The sequence below is a fragment of the Betta splendens genome, chromosome 16 (assembly GCF_900634795.4).
Source record: "Betta splendens chromosome 16, fBetSpl5.4, whole genome shotgun sequence".
NCBI classification, from domain to species: domain Eukaryota; kingdom Metazoa; phylum Chordata; class Actinopteri; order Anabantiformes; family Osphronemidae; genus Betta; species Betta splendens.
This window is the reverse complement of record NC_040896.2, coordinates 8,320,226-8,342,750: the sequence shown is the minus strand read 5'-3', so window position 1 is coordinate 8,342,750 and position 22,525 is coordinate 8,320,226. Positions and strand designations below refer to the sequence as shown.

The 22,525-nt window shown below is 41.6% G+C and overlaps 1 protein-coding gene across 2 annotated transcripts; it reads right to left on the bottom strand.

Annotated features, from left to right (window-relative positions):
- Positions 1-845: 845 nt before the first annotated feature.
- ube2e2 (ubiquitin-conjugating enzyme E2E 2) lies at positions 846-22,418 on the bottom strand. 2 transcript variants are annotated; one of them, XM_029128260.3, is made up of 6 exons: positions 22,269-22,418; positions 20,708-20,891; positions 19,193-19,243; positions 5,828-5,960; positions 3,073-3,220; positions 846-1,657 (listed from the first exon to the last, which is right to left on the bottom strand). In XM_029128260.3, the coding sequence occupies exons 2-6, from the start codon at positions 20,881-20,883 to the stop codon at positions 1,560-1,562; spliced, it is 606 nt and encodes a 201-aa protein (XP_028984093.1). In that variant the 5' UTR covers positions 20,884-20,891; positions 22,269-22,418; the 3' UTR covers positions 846-1,559. The 2 variants fall into 2 exon arrangements, with proteins under 2 accessions (XP_028984093.1, XP_040923595.1); XM_041067661.2 differs by lacking the exon at positions 22,269-22,418 and adding an exon at positions 20,993-21,408.
- Between the last annotated feature and the right edge of the window lie 107 nt (positions 22,419-22,525).

Genomic DNA, 22,525 nt, shown 5'->3' with positions numbered 1-22,525 from the left:
TATATATGCTTACCACCAAGAGTCAATCACAACATTCAGTAAAACTAGAACAGGATTAAGTGCCACAACTGGGAATCTGTAGAAATCAGCAAATCAGTTCAGAAGAAAATATTCAAAAGCTTGTGTTCCCTATTAATTAACGGCAAATTGTCATGCTGAAAAAACAGTTTGTGTTCAGTGACATCAGTGTGAACTAATCCTGCTACATTTAAGTTTTTATTTGTAAATAGGGACTACGACTGATCACTGGAATATTACAGCTAACACAATGTATTGCACATCCAAGTGATTACTGCGTTGTGCGTTACATTCACAGCAGCATGTGTAGTATCTGTTTGTTGAATGCTCCTTCAGACTTCGTGTCGCCTCAAAGCTGTTAATTACTTTAAAATGACCAGTGTGTGAATAATTACAGCATATTGACGCTGCATGTCCCTGACTAATAGAGCTGGTGCAGCAGAGGCTTGAGCTAAATGCCAACATGTAGTTATCCACCACTAAGCGAACCTGATGACTACTTTTACAGTAGAAAAATTGTTCTGGTGCAGTCTGTTGAAAACCTAAAGGAGCATGCATTTAATGCAACATGTGGAGATGGAAAAGTCAAACTGTCAAACGGTTGAACTAAAGAAAAGGTGATGTGATAAAATGATCAGGATTCATTCATCCGACTGTATAAAAAATAAAAGTGCTGCACCAACTTGTAGCAGACATCATGTCTAAAGTGATTTAATGCATATTTAAATGTGTTTCCACCTTTTTTAATAAGGTTAGTAATGGACAAAATGAGTAGAAGGTATTTACGGAAGGTATTGAACTGCAGCTGTACAAATAGAAGCAAAGTGTTGTCTCACAAGCCAACCACAGTGTGTTTTATTGGGTGCTTCAGTAATACAAGTGCACAAAAAAACCACTCTGCAATTGCAGAGGTGGTGGGTAGCCAGTAAATATACAAGTCCTGCCTCTTTCACAGGCAGACCTATACTTTTGTGGTCTGCCTCAAAAGCCTTTGAAAAAATACATACAGTACAAACAAAATCAGAGCAAGTTAAAAAGCATGAAGGATCCATTGACGCAAACTATCCTGTTCCATGCAGATAACATACTGATGACAAATAACAAAATAAAAAACAAAGTAAAAGCATATATTCTGCATGTTTGTTCCAGGTGCCACTAAGGAAATGAAAATACATACCATATAGCTGGAGGAAAATGTTTATGATCATTATAATATTCTGTTTTTTTTCTCAAATACAATACTTCCAACATTCAGATATTGGAAAATAAAAATCCCAATCTACTCTTTGTATAAAAAAGAAGCTTTCAAGTCAACAAGGAACAAAGGACATTTTTTTGTTATTGTTTGATGTCTTTTCCTTTTTTTTTTACACTGAAAATAAACAGATAAAAGGGAGGGAGGAGGAAGAGGAGGGTGACAGGAGGGCAGGTATACTGTTGCACTTAGTGAGTGTGCTTTGACAGACTAAGGGTGACAGAGAGGTAGAGAGAGGTACACTGAAGGGTGAAGGATGTTGAGGGGCGGGTTCGCAGCGCAGAGTCTATGTGGCGTATCTCTTCGTCCATTGTTTGGCTATCCTGTCATGCTCTGTTCTGTTGGTCAGGTACTGTGTGGCAATGCTGCCCACCAAGGGGTCGGCTGAAAAGTGAGAGAGACAGTCTGTAAGTCACTGTAACATATGATCAGTCGCCCGCAGCTGGACAGCAGTAATCCTGTCACCTGTAGAGAGAGATCCACCCTCAGACGTGGGTTATTATCAAGTCTGTGTAAATGATGGTTTGTTATCGCAGAAATGCAAACTGTTCAGCAGATTCAAATCACTCTAGGCAAAACTGCATTAAAAACAAAATGAATGACAGAAATAGGCCCATTCACACCTGGTATGTGTGGAGTTATGGGATATTAATAACCGCTTTTCCATCTGGTATAAATCTGTGCTTTCATTCTCTCCACATTGGTTCTAAGTTTGGAGCAGCAGTAAACAAACAGTAAATTGAGTAAATAAGTGATTTGATGATACTGATTTTGTTTTTAGGATCTTTAATAAACTTCAGACTATTTAAAATCAACATATGCCTTGAATCATCAATAAAACAAAGAAACAAAAAATACTGTACAACACTGATGCCATGCTTTTGGGGCAAAGGCAAAAGTTGGTTTCATTTTGTTATAGTGACCCGATGTAGATTCATTACATAGTTTTACATTCAGTTGTATCACTGAACAATTAATCATATTAAAAGCAAAGAAATCCCTTCAAGAGCAACAGAGTATGTAACTTCTGAGGGAGTCAAAGAAAACCATAAAATGACCATAAAACCACCATCATCCACGCAGGTTCTCTGTACTTGGCCAGCTTCCACACCGAACACAAGATTGCTGCTAGTATGGCAGTGCAAAATGGCCATTTCACACCCTTTTAAAGGTGGACCACTGACCCAATAATTCGCCCTGCCGGAAGCTTTCCTGCTTTTTACACTCATTTTCCAGTGTGCGCTCACTCCCCTCCCACCTATTCACACTGTTTAATGATGGAGCACTGTGCTTAAAGAGAGACAGCAGTGATGCATGACAATCGGATCACAAGCCAAAAAGGTAAATAAAAAATCAGTGTCATTTTCACAGCATCCTGCCTGATCGTATTAGTCATTACACACTCATTGTGACTCACACGCTTCTCTCGCTAGTGAAAATGTTTTATGATTGTATTATTTACAATTTCAAGCCCCTGAATGTGCCAAACATCTGCCACTGGAGAGACGGCCTTGGAAACAAAGAGCGTTTGAACAGGATTGCTTTATTTTATATACCATTAGTAGTTGTGACTGTGTGTCAACTTGCCTTAAATCAATATAAAAATATGTTCTCATCTTTAATGAAACGGCTGCTCTCGCTTCCTACTCTGTCACTCCAGAACCTTATTACGCGTTTAACACCTGAACACGTTTCCAAAATAACAATCAAGTCTAAAGCTAATTCAAGTGCACAAAAACTGACTACCTTAACTACTTCATTGATCTACAGGTAGTTATGATCAAATGCCCACGTCTTACCTGGGTTACAGTCTGTGAGCAGGGAGCAGATGGACAGCAGCACCTTGGAGATGGTGAGTGCAGGGCTCCAGTTGTCCTTCAGGATGTCCAGACAGATCACCCCCTGACTGTTGATGTTGCAGTGATAGATCCTTGTACGAAAGGTTACCTGACGATACAAAGGCACAAAGCGTTGGTTTAAGTTATTTGTCTACTTACGGACTAAACTGAACTGATTTAATTTCAGGTAAGAGCACAGCAGCAGTACATGACGTGATAAACATGGTCAGGGTAATTTGTGACTCAGTGATGACTGCAGGAGATGAGGTTAAAGACCTTAATAGCCTGAAAGGCTGAGAAGCTTGTTATAACTGCAAACAAACAAAGATGAGACATGGAGGACAGTTAGAAGCTGCTGGGAGCCCTTCACCTCCATCCTCTCCTTAATTCACATTAGCACTGATATATCAGCATCGGTATCAGTATAATGGGTCTGCCTGATTGCTCCAATGAGGTTCATCTAATGCCATTTGTCATTGTAGCCACACAAACACAGAACCTGAGAGAGAAGAGCCTTTAATTGCAGTCAGAGACTGATACTGATCCGTTTTTATTTTACCGTGTATGAAATGAAACCTCTCTCTTATTAGTGAGTAATGATGTTCTACTGAATTGTGCTCACCAACAGAGGGCAGCATCAAATCAAAGCACCACATCAATAACAACTGTGATATTGGACACGAGCACCCAAGTGTAAATTAATTCCTATACTCTCACAGTTAACAGCTTCTTCCCACCACACAGCCTTAGATGATGATGTGACTCTCAGACAGACCCAACAACGTACGTCCCACCGCTGGATTCAGGCCACATCAGCTCGATTTTGAGTATGACATCTGTTTGCTCCTGACACTTGACACCTCAGTTTGCTCTGCTGCTCCAATCACCAACATCTGGCACTCCTGACCTCGACCCTCCAAAGGAAACCTCTAATGAGCCTTGGCATTTCCAAACACCACAAAGGGCAGGACGTTATAAATAACCATGCCTTGCACCCCTTCACCTTGTGCAGTCACAGTGTTCCTCTGCTGGGCCTGGTTCAAAAACAGAAACACATCCACCTGGCAAACTTGTCAGACTGAGGGAGAGGGCTCTTGTTTTACTTGGAGATTTCAAAAAGCAAGTGTGTTCTAGATCCAAGATTCCCAAGCCTGAGGTTGTGAGTGCATTCACCAATGGAGCATTGCTATAGTGAGGGAGTGTATGGCAGCGACCGGCCGGAAAAAACGTGTGTGTGTGTGTGTGTGTGTGTGTGTGTGTGTGTGTGTGTGTGTGTGTGTGTGTGTGTGTGTGTGTGTGTGTGTGTGTGTGTGTGTGTGTGTGTGTGTGTGTGTGCAGGGGGGGTTTGGCTGCAGATCACAGTGTGTTGAAGGAGCAGGAGATATTGAAGGGGGCGGAAACACTCAAGCCCCTCTGGGTACAGAAAGCTGGGCCGGAGCCTGTGGATTTGTTTGAGTCTGCTGTCAAACACAGAGCTGGTGGTTACACAGCACAAAGAATGAGAAGTAGGGAGAGAAGAGGGCGAGCGAGCACGGGGAGGAGTTGGGATAACAGAGAGAGAGAGGCGAGAGAAAAAAAAGCCAAGTGAAAGGGTAATAAGGTGCGGCGTGAACTAAAGGGAGATTGGCCCCGACTCTCCGCATGTTCAATAATAACATCCACTCAACAGCACGGCTAAGGTGCTCAGTAGAGCACACAGCAAATAAAACCTTCACCAGGTCAGGATTCAGCAAGATTACATCCCGACAGTGTTTCATGAAGCGAAGGTGTAGGAAAGTGCACCTCAAGTTGTAAAGCGGCTGGACCAAAGGCCACAGTGTCTCTGACCTAACACATGCTCCACTAACGTTGTGTCACTCTGTTCTCTAACTTATGTTGTTCCTCCACATCTGTTCACCCATATATTCAGCACTTGCTCATGGTGTACAGTGGAGGATCCTCCCCGTGCTTGTACCAGCATGACTCTTTCACACATGTATTATCAGTTAAATTAGTAAAATCAGTTTTCTGAAGGATAGAAACATTAAAAATAAATATTTACTTGGATTAGTCTTTAAATGAGCGCTTTGCACCAAGGATCATCTAAGCAAATGTCCGTTTAATGTCTAGGCTAAAGGACTATGACATTTCTTCCATACAGCTTATTCAGGCTTCTAGTGCATATCTGAAAACAGCCTTCATTACACAGAAACCAGCGTGACATTAACCTCACGAGGTGGATTAAAGGAGGGTCAATTAAAGCTCTGTGTCATGGTTCAGTGACGATCTAGTGCTTTAAACCAACCTAAGGCTAAAAGATGTGACGGCCCGACTCTGTCTTCATTAACTCCAAAGGGCATTTAGCCTCTTTCAGTTAACAGGTTTGGTGCAAGTTTACCGTGAAGATTAACTCTCGTAAGCATATTTTTCCACCAGCGTCAGATGCTCTAAAATCCAAAAGCGACCCCACAGATGACAGACATACTTAGCAACTAGCTGGTAAGCACAGCGGGCATTCAGCAGGTGAGATGAAAACAGACAAAGGAGGGAGAACACTGGACATGATCTGGCTGACAGAAACATGACTCCATGTGATCGGCCCATCTGCGTCCACATTCCCGAATGTAACTGCTATTTAATTTGCATTAAACATGACTGTGGCTGTGTGCATGTGCACAGAGAAGGTAAATGTGTGGTTATACTCTGTGTAAACACTGCTACAATACTGGCTGCTTACCTTGGGCGGTTTGAAGGGGTAATCTGGTGTGAAGGCGATGTCCAGGAAGAAGACCCCTCCCTCATACACTGAGCCCGGGGGGCCCAGGATGGTCGATCTCCACTCATAGATATTGTCTCCTTTGGGCCCGGCACTGGGAAATTGAAACAAAAGATAAAATGTTAATCAGCATAGTGCACTGACTCGACGGGCTGGGCTCAAATTGCCAGTAGGCAGACAGATTTGGGGAAAATGAGCAGCTAAAGTAAAAGAGAGTCGGGTTTACTAAAGCTGTGGAGGTTTAAGGGGGTTTTGTGCCAAGTATATTTATATATTTAGGAAAATTCAGATTATGTTTCAACACTTTGATTAGCGGATTAGATTAGCTGCTATTGGGAGATGAGTTGCTGAAGAAACATGTGAGTATTGATAAAAACACCAAACACTTATGACATTAGGAGGGAAGAGCACAGAGATATAAAAATAAAATTCATTTTAAGTAAATACATACATTAGTGAATACATTTTATACAGAGACATTCTGCTTATTTTATATTTGAGCCAGTTTATTTCCAGGAGATGCATATTTATGCTGAGTGGAGGCTGAAGGTCACATCTGTTGTATAGGCTTAGTAATTAATGCCATTCCCATATTAAGGTCTCCCTCCCCCCACCGTTGTTTGTGGTAAGACCCTGCATGGGCACAGAGCCAGGAAGAGACCGTGACAATGTCCAGATCACAAAGCCTGGGACAATGAACAATCCCTCCGATTTCATGTAATTACCAGAGATGGTGTTTAACGCCAACCCCACACTGCTGGCTGATGTGGGCTTCTGTGTGAGTGTAAACTGGGTTTGCTTTCACACGAGGCTGTGATATCACTGTTCACTTTAACTTAGACATAAACCAACAATCGGAGGCAAACAGTCCCTGAAAGCAAATGTGCAATTGCCTCAAACAACAAGCTGTTAAAAGCAGCATGTGGCCTCAAGCACGCTCTTGACAATAGATCATTTTCCACAAATAGAAAAGAGACATTTCCTTCAGTGTCCACACATGCAAATTTCCACTAATCTACTTTTACACTGCCCCTCTCTTAAGCCTTCTTTAATTAGCTAATTATGATGACTTCTCCTCTAGGGAATTACTTCAGAATAGACCGTTGATAAGGACATATTTAATCTGGACTTCTGTTGTTTCAAGCACAAAGAATATCTTGAATGTTTTTGTATGAGCAAAACTAAAACAACAAAAGCAAAAGGATATTGAGAAACGATGCTGGATATATGGTGCACAGATCGCGGACACAGAGTTTGTTTATACACAAGACACGCTTGTTAGTGATGGTTTTGCTGAGCATGTTTTCATTGAACCTGTCAGAGAAGGAGTATTGACATTAAGAAATATTTACACTATTGGTTTCATTTGTTCTGGCACCAGTGCTGCCCAAAAATGCCCTAAATTAAAGCAAATGTGTTTTGTTTGGAAACCACATGCTCTGAATGAAAGGAATGATCTAATACAAGGATTCATAGTCGCACAGGATCGGATACTGACATTTGATAGCCAGCAGGTAGTTGTGCTTGGAAAGACTCTCAACAATAAAGTGATGGTAAACCACATTCTGAAATTGTGCACAAATTGTGCTCAGTCGTCTGATGTGTTATTCAGCAAAGGACAATTCCTTCACGTCTTGACTGAAAATGGATAGGTTTGAGAGAAGTTGACAAGCTGCCAAGGCTGTGTTTGTTAAATGACCTACCTCAAGGGCTGTCCTTGACCACCTAGACTGAAAAATTCCCAGCAGACAAACAGTCACAAGAATTCCTTGACTGATAAATCTGTTCACGTTTGCCCTCAGTGTTTATTATTGGCCTACTACAGATGAATGTAGCTGAATACCATCAAATACTAAAGCACCGATGCTACCGGCCTGACTGGTCTTCTAATAATCTGTAAATTTGTACACAAACACACACTGAACTGAACAATTTCCCAGACTTCCCAGACAAGCACCTAATACACCTGAATCTTTAAAAAGGACCCGAAGAGGCTGCTTTTAAACAGAATAATTTGTAATTGAAGCCTTTAAGTATTCTTAACATCAATTCATGTTTTTCGTGCCTGCATCCACAATTAAAGCAGCCGCTCGTCTTCATCCAGGGTCGGCGCGGATCCACTGGATGACAAATGGCTGAGGAATTGGTCCAAAGACAGTGATAGATAGTGGGTGTTTGTCGTCACCCACATCACTGTGATTTTCCAGCTGAGCTAATTTATTACTACAGTAATATTACTATAAATTCTTCCACAGATAAAAAAAAATTTTACTTCTCCTTCAGTGTTTGGTGGATGCTGTTAAGAGTCATAAACATGTTCCTTTAGATGTGGTCAGATGTGTCATAAACTACACTGCTTCCCATTGTGGCTTTTGATTACAAGTCTGTTGTTGCTTGTAATTAGCCAGAATAAAGCTGAGTGAGTGATTCATACTGTAAAGCATTACACACTATTTATATTGCTTTCTAGATTTATATATAAATATATAATATATAATAATATATAGATATATATATATAGATATAGATATATATATAATATATATATATATAGATAGATACACCATACAACATACACATACACATACACATACATACATACATACATACACATATACATACATACATACATACATACATACATACATACATACATACATAATAAAATCTCTGTATGTCTCCGACAGAACAGGTTATTTCCCGTTCCAGCCATTCCTCTGTGAAACTTGTGGCTGAATTACTGTTACACACACCTCAAGGTAAAATTCCATTAGTGCTACGCTATTCAGACGCTTCCCTGACACCACGGAGAAAAAGACGGGAGGCTATAGCATATTCTAACACGGCCAAATAGAAGGAGATATTCAGATATTCCTTTGAGGCTGATGAGTCTGTAGCAAGTGATAATAACCTAGACAAGATAGAAAGATAGAAATGAGCGGACATGGCAGAGGTCCTCATTCAACAGAGAGATTGCTGTAGGGAATCTGACAACCACACAAGGGCTGCGGATAAAGGCTAAGTCAATAGCTGAATGTGCATGCCACCACTGGCTGTTGCTTGGAGACCTCCTCCCCCCATCGGCTTGGGCGTTCCTGTGGTGCTTTGTTGCAGCTGGTTGAGGGCCAGCTCATTCAGGGTCTGACAGTCTCTCTCTCAGCCATTAGGTTTGGGAGAGGTGAACGGTGCGGCCATTGCTTTAGTTCTACTTTAGTCATGTTATTGTAGGATACATAGCATCAGTAAGGTGCAGCACAGCATCCATGCTTCATTAATGTATGGTTTACATGCATTATCTTATGCTCTGTTTAGAAAATGCCCAATCATTAGTGGTAGGGGTTGTTATGTTGAGCAACAAGTCGATTCTTTCATACATACTGTCTTGTAATGCAAACCCGCAATTAGTGCTTAATAAGTAAATGATTAGTTTTAATATTCAAGTCGATGAGGGTGCTAATGAGGATGAGTCAATAAAACGCTGAGCCCTGGAACTAAAAGCAACAGTCAATGAAATATTACACGTCACTTGTTTTATTCTCACTCTTCAGGGAAACAATCTACTCTTAAGGCAGACAGATCTGCACAGACACATGACGTTTAGTGGAGTAGCAGTGCTCCTATGGGTTTCGATGCAGGCTGCAGTAATAATAGCCTCTGTAAGTAACATTACATCTGCAGTGCACTGTCAGCCAAATTACTTGATTCACTGAGTATTTGGGTCATTTGTTTCAAGGGTCTGGGATACATTAGTGTGCGGGTGTCTGTGAGAATCTTGCCACTGCCCTGTCCTCTGAGATTATGCTCATGCAGGACCCACTTTGACAGCTGGGCTGCTTCCTCTGCAACACGGCCCCAAAATAGTGTTTTACAGCAGATTTACTTTGCTGCCTTTCATTAGGGTTGGTTGTTTTTCCTGATATGATTTAACTGACGTAACAGTCTGTTAACTGTGGTATCAACAACAGCTAGTTTTGCCGAAACAATTCGGTCACAAAGTGATGTTTCTGCTACCTATGAAGCAGTAATTGCATATCCACTGACCTTGTTCAGTGCTTTACCTCAACGAAATGCTCATCATAGAGCACAAGGCTGAGAAAGGCTCGATGGAGATCCCACTGAGAGCGGGTTTCAGTAGAAGGATTAAAGAAACAGTTTCTTCGTGGAATATAAAAAGGTACTGCAGACATACTTCGTCATTTTTACCATCCAAGATCAGTTTCTAAAAACGGTTTAAGCCATTTCCCACAATCACAGTCAGCTGAAATGATTTTCATATATATTAAATGACCTTTTATTCCCATGATGCAGTATGTGAGACTGGGGTGCCCTTTTCTCATTTAGTCATTCACACTGGTATGTAACAGTCAGTGCAATCTACAGATTGGTGGCAATGGCAAAAGATAGCCTTTATCTTGCGGTATGAGAGCGAGGCTAATCTCTGAAAAATCACTAACCCATCTCAGTTACTGTCACCCACAGCTAATTCCCAGAGCCATCAGGTATCAGGTGACGATGAAATAAATGCAGTCATCAGATAAGCTGGTGATGCTCACACGACTTCCTACCATAAATTAATCTATAAATAAAGTCTTATCTCTATCAAATTTACAGGGTTTAAAAAAAAAAAAAGATTTGCCAGTTTCTTTCACGAAAATGTGTTAAACGACATTGAATATTCATTTGTTTTAGCACAGTCTGGACCCAACTGAAATGACAGACCAGAACAGATCAAAAAAACTCCCGTCCCCACAGCTAAGACAGCACTGCATGCAACCACTATTAAAAAACACAAAAGTCAAAGCCACAGCTGCAGGGAAACAACAGAACCATCTTGTGTGCTTAAAATGACTGCATGTGGTCAAAAGACCATCATTTAGACAAACAATCCACAGCCACTTGTCTGCTGTCAAAGGAACAGTACACAGAGCAAACTGGTGAAGCTCAGACTAGTCGTACATCTCTTGTTCCATGCCATTTCAGTGACAGACTGCAAATCTCTCACTGATCATGTAACAGTGTAACTCACAAGTGTGGGAGACGCTTGTGGTGTTGAATAATCTGAAGTAAAATGTCATTCTTCCATCTCGATTTCTCAGAAAACTGTCAAAAAACATTCACACCCCTTTAAAGACATGTTTTCTTCACCCTGTGCAGTCGATAGCAATATTGATTTCACAAAAATGCAAGGCACGTTTGGTGCATTTAGTTCCACAGGCAAACATGATAGCTGGTCATTCCTAGAGGTGGACATACAAACATAACGTTTCTTCTTCCCGTAATTAAAGCTGGTCACTGTAGAAATTCACACAGCTGGTGTGCTGCATGGAAGGAAGTCCACACCGTACTGTACTGTACCGTACTGCCCAACTTTCAACGCTAAAGCAGTGTGGTTTAATGCTCTGAAGACTGGGTCACATTTATCACATATGGGGGAAATGTAACTTTGATTTATCAACCAACAACTGTCATAACGCTATTGTTCCTGGTCAAAATACTGGCTATGCAACAAAGCAGCTTGTCACACAAAGGCTGTTTACAGTAACCGGTGAAAGGCCGTCTGAGCCAAAATCTGCACCAAGGGGCTGATAAAGAAAACAGGAAAGTAAAGCAGTAATTGAATGTGAATCAGTAGGTTTTGGATCTCATGAATATTGCCAAGCACAAATAAAGCCATTATCAGCATTACTTCCCATCCCAGTTCATTCCCCACAGGCACATTCTTTCCTCATGGCGCTGCCATTCAGTTAAGATCTTCCTTTCTATCAGTGTGGCTGCTGCGGTTATCAGAGGAGGAACTTTAATGAAGCAATCTTCTTCCCCCCGACCGTGAAACAGCTCCAAGACCAATTACTGTGCAGCTCAACAGCCGAGGTGACACCTCCTTCCTCTGTTCTCTTGTCTTTATTGTCTCAAATGACATGGTTTGTTTTTTAATCAAGCCTTTTATTGTTCATCTGTACAATGAATACTGCAATTACTGACCGTACGATTTATCCAACAACAAGGAAAATGGTGGCGTCTGTGGTTGCATGCTTTCCAAGTAAAAGGGAATAACACAATTTCATTCTCACAAGAAGGGAACGTCACATGCTGAGCACAATCAATCCAAACAGGGTGAGAATCTGTTTATTATCCACAGCCTTTCCCTCTGATTCTACAAGAAGCGTCTGGGGTTCAACAGACATTTTGGTGCAGTGAGCATTTTCCTGAGCAGCTGCATGCTCACAGTGTCTGATGCTGTGCAAATGTTTACCTCTGGCTGAAAATGAATGATGCAGAATATATATCATTACCATAACACACAGCCTTTGCATAAAGGAAACAGCTCAACGTTCCGAGTCATAACAATATCACTTACACAACAAACCTCTGCTGTGAAGCATGACTCAATTCATAGTACAAGATCTTAATAAATAGACCGTATGACCCTTCACCAATGCAGTGTCACAGACAGCGAAAACATCTGAATAAGAAACGCTAAATCTTCAATATAATACATTAAAAGTTTAGAGGGGTAATTATAAACATTTGCTTTGCTTGAATAAAACAAGTGCTGAGATGCAAATCAGTTCGCAAGCCAGGGATTTACAGGAACACAGCTTCAGGAGAGGAAACTGCCTAAAAAACTGATTTGCCTCCAAGACATAACTGCAGTCTCTTGCAATTTATGAACTAAATTAGCGAAGAGTACAATCTTAAAAATTGTAATTTCACAGACTGCACTAAAAGTCTATTCAGCCATAATTATAAGAGGCTCTGCAGCCTATTCCTGCTCTTTCCTCAAAAGCACTCTGGGCAGCCATTTGGCCATGTGGCAGAGGGAATAGACCTATTACCGAAAGGTCAGTGATCAGAATAAGCTGAGCTGCCAGATCTGCCGTGGAGCCTGGTCTTTTCTCTAGACACCATATTAGCCCAGAGGTTAGCTGGCAGAGAAATGTAAGATTTTTAAGCTGCAGGTTAAACAAATTAACACAGAGAAAAGGCCATTCATCTGTGATGTTATTCATCGGTTATTATTAATTTCCCCACTTGCAACAGAATGCTAAGTATGTTAACATTTCATCCCCCTGACTGCAAATGTGTCTTGAAGACATGTTAAATCTTCTTGGCAGAGATTTTGATTTGTAATGCCAGAGGGAGATGTATTAGGTTTTTAGATCTCAGTCATAGGGGTAATGGGATCTGAGAGTGACTGTTAAGTTTTGAGTTACTGTATTTGTTTGCTTGCCAAAATATTCCTGTGTTTGTGTTCATGTCAGCCTCATATTACCTCTCAGTCATTTTCAATGACCTCAACAGATTCTGTGAAACTGACAGTGTAATGGCAAGGCTTCACCGTGGAATGTCCTCACGCCGTGCATCATGCTCAGTCCCACCAACCCATTAATAACATTCTGGACAAATGTTTACCAGAAAACTACCTCACAAATGAGCACATAGAGATTTCAATGATACACATGAATCAAGGCAGGCTGTGTTTGCTGTCAAACAAGTGGCACGCTGGAAAACGTTAAGGAAATAAAACTGTGGCCGGTGTGAGAGGGAGAGCATATGTTACAGTTATTGTGGAGGAGCAATATTTTCTTTTCCACTCAGGAGTGTGCGAGGGAAAAAAATGATGCAAAAAGTAATGATGAGTTCAGAGGATTCAATTCTGATGATTTTCAGCAGATGTTACAAGTATGAACAAAGAAAACTGGTCATCAGTAGCAGTCTATCGTGCTGTAACATATTTTAGTTTTGGCTGAAAATATCTGTATTTATTATTATCACATGGCTCCTTTATTCCTAACCTATCATATAGGTCTCATAAAGGTGAAGCAGTACCCGTTTTCTATGACGTACAATAACAGATTAATAGTTCTGCCGAAAATTAAAATCTCCTCTATTACATAGTATGATATTGTTTTCCCATCTGTTCACCTTCTATATTTCTCAGTTATTTCAGGTTTATGTAAGTAAAGCAAGACCAGAGTTTCATCTTTATTTAACAGCTATTGGTATTGTTGTCCAAAGACCTTTAGGTTCTGGGTCACTAAATTTTTATCATTTGCTATTCTATTTGAACAAAACAAGAACAAGAATAATCTTAAGATCGAATCATTAAGTCAAGGTACAAATCGAAACATTAAATTCTAAGTGTATTACTTTCTGTATTGAGGTTTTTATTTTATACTCTGATACTTATAAATGATACATTTATTTGCTTCCTTTTACATTACAACATAAGGTTTGGGACAGATTTGTTTCCAATTAGCATTTGTTCCCTCGTTCTTTATTTCACTAATATATTTAAAGGCTAATTTTGCCCACACATTCTTAGTACCCTTTAACCCTGCATAATATTTGATATCCTTTAGAACATCTCCAGCAAAACACATTTACTGTATGTGTACTTATTTATTCTTCCACAGAGATTCTGACTAGAGAGTGTTGATTTTATGAAGCTCTTTAGATTTTGCAGTCAATGAACAAGGCCTTAACTAAAAAGGTCAGGACATGTCAGTGTCAGACACAGATGGGTGCCTATAATTCATCCATATTTATTAAGGAAGCGATTATAGAACAAGGAATTGTTAAAACCTGATTCACTGGTAGATGTCAGATGTAGCCATCATTATTTTACCCGCTTCAAACGTAAATCACACTGGAAAGATCCTGCTTACATTTCTTTATAGATGTGGCCATGCACAATACAGTGATCACCTTCATTACTAGGAGATATCCCTGAAGCACATCCCCCCTTTCTTCTGGTTCCATCCCCCACCCCCTTATGAATATTCACAACCCCCTGTTGTGCTCCATGGTAATGCTGTGAGAAATTATGCTTGGTGTGTCACCCACACACAATCCCCCAGGGGTATGAGACAAGACTAATGTGCAGCCATCACAAGCATGAAGATGATCCCATCAACAAGAAGAGAATTACAGGTCACAACCTAAAATGAAGACGGTCTCGATTATTAGTGAAATTTGATAATGACGACGTGATACATATTCATGCCAATGCTTTAAGCCAGTGGCTATGCGATGAAGCGATCAGCTGCGTGCCCTGTGAAAAGACTGGTTTCTCTACAGCTTGCATGATGTCATTTGGGAGTGACAACTTCGTTTTGGGCATCATAATTACATCACAACAACAAAATTCAGGCACCAAAGGAGTCTATTTGTTCTAAAGGCCAGCCATGTAATATAGCTGTACTAAATAGAGAATGTCCTTTGTTGTCAACTGCTCCAATAACATGACAAACACAGGGTTGCAAATTAATCTCCTTTATTATTCATTAGTCTACTATCTATCTACACATTTTATCTGAAAATAATGAAGAAACTAAAAACTAAATATGTAAAGTAGTGGCCTATGAAATGACTAATTGAATTTCGAAGGTTTAAAAATAATACAAAAAACATTTAGTGAAACACCTTCCTAAGGAGCAATTCTCTTTCTTAGTTATATTCTGTACTTTATAGACTTATGGCAATGGCAGTCATGTTTCCGTCAGGAATAATTTTGTTTACATGTGTAGAAATAAGCTATTGAGTTGTATATATTGAGCCAAAGTGGCACGAAAAGAATTAGTCTGCTTTCACCTTTGAATGACAAGTGCAGGCTACTGCCACCTGCTACCGTGGATATTTAGTTGCTCTCTAGCGGGCGTAGAGCTGTAGTCTGTGTGATGCAGTTTTTAACGCTGTGTTCAAACAGGCAGCCTTAGATGTAATCACTTCTTTGTAAGCGTGGTCTTTGTATTTGCACAGGGTTTTCAAAGTGGAATATTACCTAAAGATGTTACTATGTCAGCTTTAGCTAGTCTTTCTACTCTATACCATATGTAAGAACTTAACTGTGTATTTAAAAATACTTATGGAGGTTCTTGCAATAAGTTAAGTAGAAACCTTCAGCTGGAGATGGTGTTTTTCATATGCACATGGATCCAATGCTACAGTAATAACTTAGCTGCCAGTGAAAAATGAGAAAATGAGAAGCTATTTGTTTTAAATTAACTGTCAACTGAACTCAAGGTTCCACCGAAAACTCTAGGTTGTCAACTGTGGCAAGCTTAGATTGATTCTGTACAGTTAAATGCTGCGAGAGTACTTTCAGTTTGTTTACAGAGCTACAGGTCCTATTCTGTGATCTGGTTTTGAGGTCTACCTATCCCTCAATTTGTTCCATTTCCCAGACAGCCTGTGGTAGGACTGCTTATACTGCTGTGATAGCTGAGTGTCAGCTTTAAAAATGCCCTTGGTCTCTGGATTCAGATGGGTTGACATCAAAGCCTGACTTTTACTATTATAGCTTTAGGGAGCTGAACATTTTTCTACAATCACTCCATTGTAAATGTAAAGAAAGTATATGTGTCTCCATCAAGCAGCACAATGATCTAGGACTGAAAGGGCCATTGCCAGCTATTATTTGCCACCGTTTCTTGGTGGATCAACAAAAAAGAAATATTAACAACTCACAGCTATAGGATCATTGTAACAGCGAAAATTGCTGCCTTTCAGACAAAATGCATATACCAAATTGATTTACTTTAACAAGAGCATATTCATGAAAGAAAGAGGAAAATGTGACGTTTGATGGGACTGTGAAATGCAGCAAAATGCTTCCTTCTCTTTCAGAAGAGCCACGGCAAAACAAAAAAAAATAACAATGAAAGAAACAATGACAATAATCATCATCTATGATGCAGCCATAACACATTGAATTGACTGTAATGCTCCCTGAGAATGTACTGAAAAAAAACAAGAAACCTTTCCAGGTATCTGTGAAACGCCCTTATGTGATCTAAGAATCCAACTATATTCCATATGAAGTAAAATTCTGCCAGCATGAATTAAAATCTTTAAGGCTTTTGCAAACTGTTACAGCTGAGTCAATCATGTTTCTCTTAGTGTAAGTAATCAACATTCTTATTCCCAGTTGGATCATAACAATATTTGTGCAAATAGGATCCTCACAGGCACGAAAACATTCTCCCTTTGAAAAGCTGCTTTATTTGCATCAATAGGTGTAAAACACAAGCTGCCTTTACAATATACTTGGAGTGTACGACGAGGAGAGTAACTGCCATGTCATATCCTCTTGGGCTTCAAATTGTTTCGGTACGTTTGATGTGTGACAACTGCCAAGGTGACAATCGAGCTGTCACAAAGCTGAGAGTGAGATAAAGCTCGCCTGCGTTTTCCTACTGACATAGAACTAAGAGACAATTTTGTTCACATGGAAACTGTTTTTTTTTGTTAGGCATTACTATTAAGGCCTCCTTATGGCAACAGACAACCTCTGTAAAAACCATACTAAAGTATATAATTTGTGAAAACAGAAGGGCTGTTTTAACAACTGTTTGTGCTATTAAATGCAGCTGAGGGTTAACACAGTAACCTTAGATGGATGCTTGGAAAAAAGGTGTGGGTGTCTTATTAGAGCTATCAAGCAGAAATCTGCCACTGATGTTTTAATAAATTAGATCCTCAACACTTCCAAGGCGATAAATGGTAAATTTACCATTAGCACACAACTACACCAAAAGACACGAAGCAGGACTCTCCATTTTGCAGACAGAAACGCAGCATGATCCCCTTCACAGCCCTGAAGGCGATGCTAAAGAGATTGTAGGTGATACGAAGGAGACTGCAGATTTTAACTACATGATGAGGATGGCAAATTCTGCCTGACCAGGACAAAGTGGTGAGAGAGGGGGCTCTTAAGCCAAGAGACAGATGAGATGACACATCCGCTAGCCCCCAGTGCAGCGTTTGTTGAATGTACCGAAGTGAATCTCCTTAACACAACTCTGTGTCTGCCTCCTGAAGGGGACCAATAGTCTGTGACTCCATTTGTCGCAGGGAATGAAATGAATAACCTTTCAGGCTAACCTGGCCAGGAGCGGGGAGCGTGTAGCATACAAATGACGACGCTCGCGCTGCGGTGTGCACTCATTCATGCGAGAATGTAAATGGTGCTGTGATCGTTTTTGCATGAGGAATTTGTGTTTGGTGCATCTGACCCCCTGTCATTGTTAACAGAGGGCTAATCTATTCGGGTGCATCACAGAAAGCACATTATTAGATTCTGGTATCATTTTAGTACACAGAAAGGGAACACACACAGAAAAGGATTATCTTGAAGAAGCTTAATTGTTTCCCAGGCAACTAGTACCCCACTAAGACGATGACTGTGAAATTTCCGCTAGCGATTATTTTACTTTGAAATGACTTACTCGTGTCCTCCAGCTAAATCCTTCATGTGAGCCAACCTAGTTTTTTTGGGTGTGGGGGGTGTAAATAGATTAGAGTCCTCAAGGAAAACAACATCTCTGTTAGCCTCCAGTACAATAACAAAACTGGGCTGTGAGCTGGAATGAAAAGGTTAGCTCAATGTTTATTGTTAATGATGGTGGGGTTCTGATGAGACCCAGCAGGGATGATTAATTCATGCAATAAACAAGGCTGTCTAGGGTGTAGTCATTCTAAATCGCCAGATGAGTCATATAAAGCTGTTTTTCTTAATCATTTTAAGCAGGTGCCTATGAACAAATGGTGAATTCAAAATATCCAGAAAACAACAGCATCCTCAGTCTAGGAACGACCTGCCTTCATTGTCTTTGTTAATTTGCGGCAGAGTGATTATTGTGCTCACATAAACCGAGACATAATCAATGGCACTGTCACTTTGTGTGATTCAGGTTAATAAAGCCTGGCTCCGGTTCTACATCCCAAAGACATGCCTTTTGTCATGTCAAGGGAGACCGATGCACATGTGGTCTGCCACTCGCTCGCTACCATATCTCTTCCTCAAAGGACTAAGCGTCGCGGCACAAGCACACAATAACCATTGTCTGTGGTAAATCCCCGACAAAGCGAGGGGGAACCACATGAGAATCGAAACAGGTTTTAAAGTCACACTGCCGCTCATTTTCCACCATTTCATCGCAACCATTCTGCGTGCTTGTGTGTGTGTGTGTGTGTGTGTGTGTGTGTGTGTGTGTGTGTGTGTGTGTGTGTGTGTGCAATGATCTAAAAGGCTGCATTCTCAGAGGTTGCAGCATGCATTATGCAGCAACACACAGCCAGAACCGGCTAGAGTCACTCTAATTCACCTGAGATTACCATCGAAAACAAAACACACAAGCAGCAGCATTATGGGAATGGAGACAAAATCAAGTGCTTTACAGCTTGGCCTTTTCTTTGTGTAAGAGACATGAAGCCATGAAAGGGAGCAAATTTCTACAATCTACATTCAACACAGCTTGATAATCTGCACACAAAAGATAGAGGTCCTTGGAAATATGCCATAAAAAGATAGCATCTCCTTACCTGCAGTTTGGAGGTGGATCTAGTGTTATTTCTGCAAGCTCTTTCTGAATCCTGCAAAAGGAGGATTGTATTGTTAAAATTAAGAGACAAATCTGCTTTTAATATCGTTGGGTCAAAAACCTAATTCCCCACAGTTCCCTACAGTGCAGGTGGCAATTTGGTATCATGACTTGTCCAAATAATGTAAAGCCTAAAGGGGTCATATTCAATCCTGTGTTACACACACACTAAAGCTGGTGTCTGTACTACTTTTGGAACCTGGCCAGTAATAAAACACTTGGTTTTCAGGCTGATGTGCTTTGTTCTGAAGAGTTTTTCTTATGTCAAACGGTGTGGAAATCCCTAAGTGGCCATGGGTTTTGTATGAGCTGCCATACTGTAGCTCCACTCATAGTTGGTGCTAGTTTGAGTGCTCATGTAGAGTTCAATGAGTCTCACAGAATCTGACAAAACCATAAAACAATGGCAATGGATTTCAAGTGACCATCTGTTTACAGCACGAGTTTCACAACCTCTACAAGTTTGCAGCAGGATTTTCAGCTAGGCATTTGCTGAAGAATGGTGCTGTTCCAACTCAACTCACAGGGTCACTTCCAAAAGCCTAGTTAGAACAAAGAGGTCGGAGACTTTAAACAACCCTCTTAGTCTTGGGGCCACAGAAGAGGTATAAACATGTATTTGTACCTTGACTTGGAAATTCACAAAATTTCTCAATCTGTATCAATAGAGCCTTCAAGACAGATACTTAGATGTTCTCAATTAAGTATGTGGCCACTTTAAAATGAATAAATAAGCATGGTCATCACTTGTCTATGATGCACTAACAAAATTAGAAAAAATGATCATGCACTGGCATAAACAGAGCTTTGATAATGTGCAGCAGAAAACATAACAATTTAGGCTGAAGTGCAACCGAGTCCAAATGCTCCTGCTAAATGAATGTTAATATAAACATAGTACTTCAGACATGAGCGAGGACTCTCCACGATACAGCTCTTGTTGTGTTGAAAGCCTTTCATAGAGGTTGTTTTAGGTGAAACACAGAGATACAAAAAGAAGATGTTCATAACATCCATCACTGTTATAAAATGCCTCGTTGGCCTGGGCCAACCTTTTGCTCAACTGGTTGCATAATTCTGTCATCGCCTGTTTTTCTTTTCCTGGAGAAGGGGGCAATAACTGCCAAGTGTTGGAGGTAAACGTTGGCAGTGTAGGAGAGAGAAGAGTGCTGCAGAGCAAGAGGCAAATCCATTCAAATAAACAATTTGAAAATATCTCTCACAAATAGCAGCAATAACACTCGGGTTGTCGAGCTGTGCGAGTTACCTCCTCCTGCGGGTGTAGCATCACACTGAGCAGTATGGATGTTTGTGACAATGCCTGTGGGACTACAGTCCTTTTATGTGACTTCACACCCTTGGGGCACAAGGGGAGAGGCCTTTATTTTTAACAAACAACCCCTGTGTAAATGCTGCTCTCTGGAGCCACATTCAGCCTTTCGCCCCCTTTACTTACCTCTTGGCACTAGTTGAAAGTTTAGCAGCGGTTTTACTGGAGATCTTGGTCTCCTTCTTTTTGGGCTGTGCTTGCTCTCGCTCCTGCTCAGGTGGTACAGATTCCCTTTGTTCGATGTCGGAGCTTCCCCCGCTGGTGCTGGGGCTGTCGTCCGGTCTCTGCACTTCACTGGACATCGTGGGCCCTGTGAAGAGAAATGTAAAAGACAGCAAGTAATGTCACATCCGTCAGCGGTTTTCTACAGCAGCAGACAATAAAGACAATAAAACTGTCAAGATTACTCGCCTGTGCCACCTTAACCAAATGGGCAGACCTGACAGAAGATGGCTTTAATTCAATCAATGTAGAGCAGAATGTGCATGGGTTAGAGGAGGGCGAGGACGTGTAAAGTGTAGGCTGGTGAAGACATTTGTCAAAGCCACAATGCTGCTTATTACAGATGTATAGGGCCCCTGCTAGACAATGGAAAAGCTGTTAAACTAATGAGCTACTAGATGATATGTGGTAAAGAACATCTTCTGTGTGTGGGTTAGATTTGTAAAACGGATTACCTTTGTCTTTTTACTTGAAAAGAAACGATTTCATTGTATTATGCCCCTAAATATGGATAAGACAGTTATTGTTCTGAAAGGGGATTTTTTAAAGAAGTAATTCATCAAATATCACATAAACACTTAGAGACGATGGGAGAAGAATGGTTTTAACATGAATCCACCCCCGCCCCCCTTTTTATTGCAAAATCCTGCGTCGAAAATAAATATATTGAACTTGTAATATGAACTAAAATCGACTTGTAGTCGACATGTGAGAGATAAAAAGTGAATAAACGCGAGGGAGCGGGGCTTTTTCCGGGGGGCGTTTCACGGGGGTGATGGGGACACGTACCCGGTTCGGTACCCGTTGGGGGGACCGGGGTCGACGCGGAGGATTAATAGTCCGCAAAAACAGCGTCAGATGCTTCAGCCCCCGCCTAATAACGGCGCCGACCCGGGAAGGTCAACGTTTGTGGGGCCGAGACGCACAATGGGGGCCGAGCGCAGCCCCGAAACCGAGCGATGATGAAGATTATGGGGAGCTAGCTAACGTTGACGCTCCAAGGGCGGCGGGAGGGGGCGGAAAGTAGGCTCCGGTAATGTTACGGTACGGTCGGTGGGGTATTTAGCCAAAATGCACACCAAACGGGGAGCACCGCGAGCCTCGGCGTTTTAAAGTCAGTCAAAACACGCACAAAAGACGCGTTTGTGCCGGACTCGACTAAAAGAGCCGTCGACGGGACTGATGGAGGGCGGTCAGCGGCGGGGCGAAGCGCGGCGGCGGCGGCGGAGGCGGCGGAGGCGGCGGGAGGGGGTGCCGTGCGGATCCTCGGCGTTTTCACTGTCCACATTAGCGCTGAGGAGCAGTGACCCCGGCTCCGCACAAAGGGAGGCTCGTCCCACACATCCACCCCCTCCTTCCCCCCTCCTCCTCCCGCGTCTCCGCTGGAAAACGACACTTTTCACGGGACATTTACTTACTTTTACCCTACGTGCGAGGGGCGGCTGAGCGCGTGTGTCGACATTACCTGGCGGCTGGCCGTCGATGCGTCGATTCCGCGTGTTAATCCCAAGGTACGGAGAAAAGTATATCCTCACACACGGCCGTCTGCTCGCTCCCGCGTCCGTGCTATTTAACTGGAGGTGGCAGCAGCAGAAAAGCGATTACAGAAAACTGAGGCAGACCCGGACCGCCTCCATGCGCGCTCCCGAGCTGCGCACGTCGACCGCGCACGTGGGGCTGCATTGGTGAGGTAAGGAGCTCGCGCGACGCCAGGCCATTAAT